Consider the following 9,621-nt stretch of genomic DNA (forward strand, 5'->3'; position numbering starts at 1 on the left):
AAGTCGCTGGAGTATACTGGCTCTTCCACTCTACAACTGTGATCTGTCTGTATGTTACTTCTCTGTGTTTGGATAGGGGACAGAGTTGTCGAAGTGATCTCACGTTTGGTCAGAACAATAAGTTCAGCAAATTATACTTCATTAGTTTCGCCCATATTGTGACAAGAATTCTTCAGCAAAAGTTTTATTTCCTTGATATCTGCATGGAATAAGAAAATATTTCCGACCAGGGTGCGAATTACCGGGGAGATGAGGGGCATTTCCCCCTCAATCACATTTTGTTTCCCCCCAAAGAAGTCAGCTGCAGTATCCCCACCTGGGATGCTCACTCCTCCCCCCAACTATGCTTAGTATAACCCCAAATTTCACTGATTTTTGTCGTTTCTTGTAAGTTTAAACTTCTAGCTGTATTTCGAAATCAGCGACCTAAACTATTCACTTTTGGTCATTTCTAATTTCCCCACTGTTTTCATCACGGTTGTTACTTGCAACCGTATCCTCATACTCTTCAGTTCGTCGTCGTTCGTGAATTTGAATATACAGTAGGAAGTCGAAAATTCGAACTAATTGGGACCATAGGTAGTTCGGATTTTCAAATTGTTCGGATTTTTTAAAATGATGAAGCAAATGTCATTTATGCTTAATACTGTACGGTCTGCTCTTTTATCGATACAGTGGTTATACAGTGCATACAGTAATTACAATACCGTACGTAAGACTATTTATATTTAATGTTTCTGAAGAACCTGCTCGTACACTAAATTACACTGTTTTTGTAACTCACACTTAAAACTTAACTTGTATAGGCCTAAGGGAAAATAAAAATATGTATGACGAACAATTACATATGAATGAGTTTTTGTAAAAACATTGACTTCACACAACGCCGACGGCCAACCCTATTGTTTGTTTATCGCTAGCACTAAGACAAAATGTAAAAACCTTCTAGGGACCGCGTTCGGATTTTTGACGTTCGGATTATCGACGTCCTACTATACTAATTGCACATAACAAAGTTACATATGGACTTATAAATACTCTTAGCGGTTGACCAAGAAGAAGTGAACTAATAACTTATTCCACCATACTTGGCAAAGGTCGGACATGTCATATTCATTCTCTATATTTGTATCAATTATCATCCCGTTTTTATTTTTGTCATATTTCATTTTCCAGTATACTCTTTATTAGCACATGGTCCTCATTCCTTAGTAGTTTGCGTGTATGCAACTCAAAAGTTGCGTTTAATTTGTGGTAATTAGCATAGTAGTCACTGCCTTTTACAGTTTACGGAAATGAACTTTTGAAACTGTACTCAAAATCTGAGATATATTCTCTAGTGGCTATATGTTAACATACACGCTGGGGATGCGCCTTTAGTGAGCAGACATGTTAGTGAAGGTGAGTCAACACATAATTGAAGATTTGCTTCAGCATTTGCTAATACGACTGGTTCTCCATGTCATTGTCTGTCTGTGTCTGTATAAGCATTTCAACTGGAGCGGGCTTTTTAAAGTTAACCTTTCATTTTTCGATCTTTCTTTTCGCTGCAGTTTGCTGTCCACGCCAATAATGTTGTCTGGAAAATTTCAATGTAATGTTTATACTTTATTTGAATAACGTAGCAGGTGAATCAATTCATCTGTAACCTACCAGTAAAGTAATTGTAAGTGTTGACTTCCTGAGCTCCGTCACGGAATCAATATTAAAAAAAAAAAAAAAAAAAAGCATAAAGATCGCAGCTTTAGCGGGAGCAGAAGTGCAAGCTCGAAATTTGAATTGAGATTTTTTTTTTTAATATTTGGCCTTCGATTTGACCTTGATGCCAGAAATCGGGACCAGCAACAATCCATTTCTCGTATGATATGCTAATACCTAGATTTTTTAAAAGTCAGTCCGGTTTAACTGTGCTGATAATTTTAGTGGTATTCATATTGCTGAAGAAGGTTTTCTTTTGCAAGATGTGTGTAATAACGCGAAGTGGAAGATTTCAATATGAGTGGAAAAATTAACATATGCTCCTGATCATGGCTATCGCTACTGGCGCAGGAGTAAGTACAACATTTAAACACGTTCAGAAAGGTTAGGTGTGGTGTGTGCATGTCAGACAATAAAACGTACATAGTCAGGGGTGCCCACAAGGGGGGGCTATGACGCAAACTGCGTCATTGAAATATTTGGGGGGGTTAAAATCTATATAAATATGTTTGATGAGGGGGGGGTAAAATTAATCGAAAAGAAGATTTTTTTCATGGAAGAACACCTACGGATAGACAATTGGGGGGGGGGGCACCACTGACATAGTTATTGTCTACATTTATTGAATTAATAAATCTCTTATTTATTACAGATGTCATATTTATGTGTGTGGGGGGTGGGTGGGTAAGGCATTATTGTCTCTTTTTAAATTATTGCATCTTCAGACTTTACCTCCTGTTGGCCTAATTATATCCCCCCAATATAGATTATCTAATTCGCACACTGGTTCTGACTTCTCTCTTCTTATTCCTTACAGAGCTCCTCCGTGGCTAAGCGGTTAGCGTACGCGTCTTCGGTGGGAGACTCGGGTACGATTTTCGGTGGGAGCTCATGTGGTTCGGATTTACGTCAATCAGTAGATCCCGTCTCACATAGACTCGCTCTTGAAAGGGACGTTAAACTCAAAATCAACTTAACTCTTATTCCTTACACTATCGCATAGCAAAAGAAATTGCTGATGGTATAGATAATCGACATGTGAATAAGGTAGTATCTCGTTTAATGGTCACACACGAGTATATGCTGCAGTCATAAGGGCCGTATGCATAGTCATTCTGCGGGGAACTTGTGTGCTACTTACGAAACACTTGAGAATGCACGCTTATAATGCAGGTATCTGCCATGGAGCCATAGGCGGCGCCACAATGGGTGCAGCTGCACCTGCATTTCGACTTTCAGATTTCCTACAATAACCCTTTCTATTTGTATATTTATTGTTTCCTATGTTTGGATATATTTGAGTAACTTCTAAAGTCTCTCATGTTATTTGGTATCATACAGTGCTTTTCTATTTATTTTCTTTTTTCTGGTAAAACTTAGGGATTATTTTTGAGATCTTAAGGTTCAACAGTGCAGAGCGTTCTGGCAACAATGTTAGGATGTGTTGTCCCTTCCCAGCCTACACCCACATTACCAAAACCCTGGCAACGCCTATGCACAGGGCCAAACTACTCTGCAATATACCCATAACCCAAGGGGTTGGTTGCAGATGGTTTGATGTTCCCTTTGCTACTTGCAACAGTTCTTATTGTTGCAAGGTAGAGTAATTCGGTAGAGTACTTAAAAATGGTAGATTAATTCATGGGGAAGTGAACATAGTAACCATGAAAGTGAAAAAGTCTTACACAAAAATGGTAGTAGGGCTGATTGACAATTGAGGCATTCTCCGGAAAAAGGGCCTATGGGCTCATAGGCCCTTTTTCTGGAGATAGGCTTAAATGAACAATTACTGTTTGCTCAGCAAGTGCTGAAAAGTTCGTTTTGGTCTGGCAACACTGTTCAAAGTTATGCGTGTACTTGCATCACAATTACTGCACTACAATTTGGACCCAAAGCCTGTTGGAACCATTGCTGGATCTGTATCTGTGTTGCTGTACGAGTTTTGACGCGAACTGAATTCCAAAAAGAAAGTATCAAACGCGAGGTACAGAAGCGAAAACGTCAAAGTGGAAAACTGTATAGTCGCAAAGAGATAGAGTTATAGATGGAAAGATTTTCAAATCAGATGTAGATCTTCTCATTTTCCTGTCACCAACAGATAGGGAGTGGCTTGAACGTATTATGCATAGAATTTAGGCAAACTCCACGTAAATGTGTTTTGTAGTCAGAACTTTATTTTTCGTTATATTCTTTTAGTTTCGTCCACATCGCATATTGCGTAGTATTAATATTTTTCAATACTTATTTTGTGTTCTATGCAAACGGCACTTTGCGTACTACTACGAGACAGGGGACTCTCGGGTTAGCTTTTCTGCTCTCATTTTTCTTAGGATACTTTGCAGTCGGTGACGTCACGCGGAGGTATCGCGGAATTTTTCACAATAACAAAATGAAGTACCGCATAAACAATTACACTACTGTTTCAAGATGGGCAAAAGTAATCTTACTTGTGCAGCAGCTCAATGCAAGAATAGAAGAAGTAAAGCGAATAAAACTTCAGCGAACATGGGTTTTCACAGTGTAAGCGTATGGACCCTTTTAAGGTGGATAACGCTCGAATATGTTCTGCTCACTTTTCACCACAGGATTATCAAAGGGATTTGAAAAATAAGCTTCTAGGTTTGCCGCAAAAAGAAGTGTTTAAGATCTGACGCTGTTCCCTCATTATTGATACCAAGTTGGCATGGGGAAAAACTGGATATAGTATACATGAAGCTGCATCAGTTCCCGAAGGAGCAGGACGCTCATACTTTTAGGGATTATTCATTGAGTATGTACGAACTTACAAAGGGGTAATAAAGCGACTTTTATTTACTTATCGACTGATACGAAAATAAAAAAGAACGTACCTGTACTTTATATCTGCATGTGTAGTGCCCTTATACTTTATCTATGACTATGTGTGTGTGTGTGGGGGGAATTTAACGCATATCGCATGTCTTGTGCACATGGATACTTCTTACTATTGCACTACGTAGAAAATTTATGGTATTTCATGTAGAAGTGATAATAGAACACAGAAGGAACGCAGATCAGGGGGTTCGCATGTATACTATTACCGGCATTTGTTTCTAAGGGCCTGAAACTTAAGGAGTTTATGTACGAAAAACGGGGTAGAAGAGGGTATCAACTTGTATATAAATGTATATTCTTTAGTTTAAATGATATTCTTGAGTTTTCTTAAGTATCTGAATTATTATGCTTGCAAAAGTGCACTTTGAGCAGAACATTTATAGGAACCTATTACGAACCGTACCTTACCTAATGTAACCTAACCTAATCTTGTCTAATCGATCGGTACCTTTGCGTAAAAATCAGATTGGCATATTTTTGGAATTGGGGGGCCAGAACTTTTTGCTTACAATTCGTACTTTTTTGCTACATTTTCTGTATTTTTGATGGCTTAGGTTAATTTAGGTCAGGATTATTGGATTTGGAAGGCCAGAATAATTTTCTTAAAATTCGTACTTTCTTCGCATATTTTCTGTTTTTGATAGTTTAGTCTAGGTTAGGTTATATAATGTTAGTACTTAGTAATGACCCTTGCGTAACATCAACTCATTTCTCCAGTAAACATGGTGTTTTTACATGTTGTTTTAGTCCCCCACTTCCAAAATTATGTCATCAAATTGATCTTCTTCCTTCTCCAATGCCACATCCTGTGACAAAATCACTTGTTCTGCTCAAAGCGCACTCTTACAATTATGGCTGAAGGACTGACCAAGAGAGTGGACCAAGCCAAAAAAACTAAATTCCGAGAAATCGAAGGATAAAGTGTAGGACAAATAACTGCAAATTTTCTCCTGTGAAGGTGGTTCTTCTATTTATGTATATCACTGTATAGATATCTGTGCAACTTGTAACCTGTAATGTAAAGTGTATTGTATTAATAGTAATAAACAAATATTAATAATGTAAAGGAAATATTTTGCAGTGGTGATATTTGAAGTCCGCTTCAGACGCACTAAATACAATAGGTTAGGTTAGATAATTAACCTAACCTAACCTATTATTACATACTAGAAATAATGTGCTTTACAACTGTAACAGGTATCCAGTATGTATTCATCCTATTTCTATAGATGCTATGATGGAAGTATTATAGATTTTGTCCTTCAATGTCCTGATTTATTTGCTTTGACTTTATGCTCTACGCAGGGGTGTAGCCAAGGGGGGGCCCATCGGGGCCCGGCTCCCCCCAAATGAGTTCCTGGCCCCCCCAAATGACAAACCTTTAAACATCATCGTAAGATCACCTCGTTTCAGTCACTTAAAAATAACAAAGTTTACATATAATTAATAATTTACTGTAAAATAGTATGGAAAAATACTATTTTACCATACCAATCGAAAAATAGTATGGTATCTCTTCCTTACACCGATCGGAAAATAGTATGGTATACATTTTCTTTTCACAGCAGATTACACAATTTACTGCGATTTATATTTGACAGTTTGAAAACAAATGTTTTAACAAGGTACTATAAATACTACCATACAACAATGGTACTAAACTGATTTGTAAGTAGGCCGGCATTACCTTTTTTGTCTGCTGTAACTAATGTTTAAAAAAAAACATTTATATCAGATGGAAAATTAGGTGAAAACCACGTTATTCGGTTTTTCAGTTTGGATTCCAATTAATCGGTAATTTTCAATTATTTTTACATCACACCCCGCTTAGGAGTACTAATGGGGACTAAAATTTGATTTAAATGGCATCAGAAGTGTCATTGTTCATATCAGCCACCCCGAAAACAATGAATTCAACATTAATTCGAGGATTCGATGCCCGAAACTTATCTATGTTCAAAATTTGATCGTGATCGGTCGGGTGGTTCAAGAGTTAACTTACAAATGTAGTCACTTTCATTACATATATATATATCCATTATTTTGGAAAGTTGTGAACTATAGCCTATATAAATTGAATCATACAGTAGGGATTCCAAGATGCACTAGACACCATGCGTTACGAAATGTGTGGAGTGCCCCTAAAACAGTAAAAGAGATATAGCTTTTAATAAAATTATGTTTCTTTTTTTTAGTGACGAATAATAAATATAAATATTTTTGTCAGGAAATTTTAAAGAAGTTAAGTGAAATTTCAAAGAAAATCACTCTTATGAAAATACAAGGGCTTAAACTAAAATAGTTATGCAGAAAGGTGTAACGTTTGGCGGGGACTGTAGTTATTGGTTAAACATAATAAAAACTACTTGGAATATAATTTATGAAGAAAAAACGAATAATAATAATAATAATAATAATAATAATAATAATAATAATAATAATAATAATAATAATAATAATAATAATAATAATAATAGTAATAATAATAATAATCTAAAAACCAGCTTTTTAGTTTTCCGGAAGGAAACTAAAATTTTCCGTTTTTTCCAGGCCTCAAGAGCACTAGCTGCAACAGAATTTCTTTGGCTTTGTACATTGTAGCTGGCCCCCCCTAAAAAACGACGGGCCCCTCCTACGTAAAACTGCTGGCTACACCCCTGGCTCTACGTGAAATGCTCTCATGGAGAGGATAGGTTTATGGAAAGTATTTGAACTCGATCCCCCCTTAGAATTCATTTTTCAATGAAAGCTCAATGACAAAAATCCATAATGCCACACCAGGCCCTCAGCCAGCTCAAAAATTTAGGGGGCCAGATCCAACCACATTATATTTCACTTGTAAGTCTATCGTGAAAATTTTAGGAGGGGCCAGTAAAAATTTAGGGGAGGGTCGGCCCTCACTAGGCCCCCCTGGATACGGGCCTGTGCCACACCCTCCCTAAAGAGAATGAATTTGGATTTTAAACGGTATCCGGGGGGCTTCACCATTCCTCTCTGACCCCGAAAATTATGGACTGGACACCAATTTCAGCTGTTTTCGATTATTTGTCGTCTCTTTCCTACCTTCTCGCATATCCGAGCCGAAAATATGATAAACCTGGGTGCATTAAAGCACCTAAAATAATTGACGTTGGTCAAGGAGGAGCTAGAAGTCAAATATTGTTACAATGATTTTTATTTATATGAGTAGAAAATGCTCCCGCTTTCCCTTAAAATGGAAATTTTCATAAACAATGGGACATGTTTTCCCTTAAATTAAATGAATAGTTTGTAAGTATATCGAGTTTGATGTGTCTAACTTGACGTGTTTGTCAGATACTATATTTTAGATATACAGGGTTCATTATGAAAGTAATGAGCATGATGCTACCCTGACTCAACAATCCACTGCAGCGCGCGCTGCCGGCGCGGAAAAAGTAGTGGATGGTCTGTCCTTCCAAACGCGTCCGGGGTCAGTCTGCTGCGAGCAGTGACAGCTTGTGGATGTCGATCCGCGTGAAGCACGTTTTTGCAAGTTGTAACACGGAGCGATGGAGGATTCGCTCCAACAACGCTACACCATAAAATTTTGCGTCAAGTTGGGTAAGAATGCTACGGAAACTTACCAGATGCTGAAAGAGGCCTACAAGCAGGAGTGTTTGTCAAGATCCCAGGTCGGAAAATGGCACAAGTCGTTCAAGGAGGGTCGGGAGGAGGTCGCCGACGAGCCCCGTTCTGGACGCCCAACAACGGCCAGGACCGACAACATTAACCGCGTGCGTGAAGTGTTGCGCTCAGACCGGCGTGTGAGCATTCAACAAATCGCGGACACCCTAAATATGTCAACATTTGCGGTACATGGGATAGTGACTGAGGACCTGCAAATGCGAAAGGTCTGTGCGAAGCTTGTGCCGAAGGTGTTGACGAACGAACAAAAAGAACTTCGAGTTTTGCGCTGCAATGAGTTGTTGGCATTGTGTGAAAATAATCCGGACTTTTTAGACTCGGTCGTAACTGGAGACGAATCCTGGATGTTCGAATACGATCCAGAATCCAAAAGGCAGAGTGCGGAGTGGCACACCTCATCTTCCCCCTGCCCCAAAAAGGCGCGCATGAGCAAATCCCGAATCAAAACCATGCTCATTGTCTTCTTCGACGTTCGAGGAATCATCCATTTCGAGTTTGTGCCACCAGGACAACCTGTCAACGCAGGATTTTATCTAGAAGTGCTCAAGAGACTGAAACGCAGGGTCGCCCGCGTTCGAAGTGACATCAAAGACTCAATAAAACTCCACCACGACAATGCACCAAGTCACACCGCCTTCACCTTCATCGACTTCCTGGCCCGGAGTAGAACCCCAGTGGTCCCCCACCCCCCTATAGTCCTGACCTGGCTTCTAGTGACTTTTTTCCCCCGTTTGAAGAGACACCTCAAAGGAAAACATTGGGACTCCTTGCAGAACATCCAAGCCCATGTTACAAGGTTTTTAAAAGCCACTCCAGCCGAGGACTTTAAAGACGCTTTCCAGGCGTGGAAAACACGTCTCCAGAAGTGTATCTATGCTGAAGGAGCGTATTTTGAGGAATTTTAAAGATTTGTAACAATCGGAACAATAAAACAGTTTTTCTAAAGCAATGCTCATTACTTTCATAATGAACCCTGTATATTTTGAACCCTTCTACCCTTACGATTCACTCTTTAATCAAAGGAGTGTGACAAAAATCTTCGGCCCAAAAGTCTAGGAAAAGTTAGCGACCAAATATTCATTTTTATTTGTATAGATATCTTTTTTCTAATTAATCATTATTGACGGTATTTATTTAATTATTTATTAAATTATATTTTGTCACTTGTCAGTAGAAAACAACTCATTCTTTGCATTTGGAAAGACAAGGAAGTTCATAATTATATTGTTTTGAATCCAATTTTACGAGTAAAGCGCAAAGTGTAACATGCAGGAGCGAAAAAAATCTTCACCGATACCTCCAAATGACGTCACGGACAAGGAGCCAATCAGAACGCTAAACGCGAACTGGTGCTATAGTTTTGTCTTGCTTCAAACTTCTATTAAATACAACTGGCACAACATT

General features: G+C 38.6%; 1 protein-coding gene across 1 annotated transcript; it reads left to right on the plus strand.

Moving 5' to 3' along the window:
• The first annotated feature begins 8,081 nt into the window (after positions 1–8,081).
• LOC145689577 (protein GVQW3-like) lies at positions 8,082–9,122 on the plus strand. Its single transcript, XM_081763757.1, has one exon. It carries the CDS (start codon positions 8,082–8,084, stop codon positions 9,120–9,122), a length of 1,041 nt encoding a protein of 346 aa, XP_081619883.1.
• Positions 9,123–9,621: the final 499 nt, after the last annotated feature.

The sequence above is a fragment of the Thermobia domestica genome, chromosome 7, assembly GCF_964235325.1.
Source record: "Thermobia domestica chromosome 7, izTheDome1.hap1.1, whole genome shotgun sequence".
Taxonomy (NCBI): domain Eukaryota; kingdom Metazoa; phylum Arthropoda; class Insecta; order Zygentoma; family Lepismatidae; genus Thermobia; species Thermobia domestica.

What these genes read in the sequence shown, in the direction of transcription:
- LOC145689577 (XM_081763757.1), top strand. Translation starts at nt 8,082, where the DNA reads ATGGAGGATTCGCTCCAACAACGCTACACCATAAAATTTTGCGTCAAG.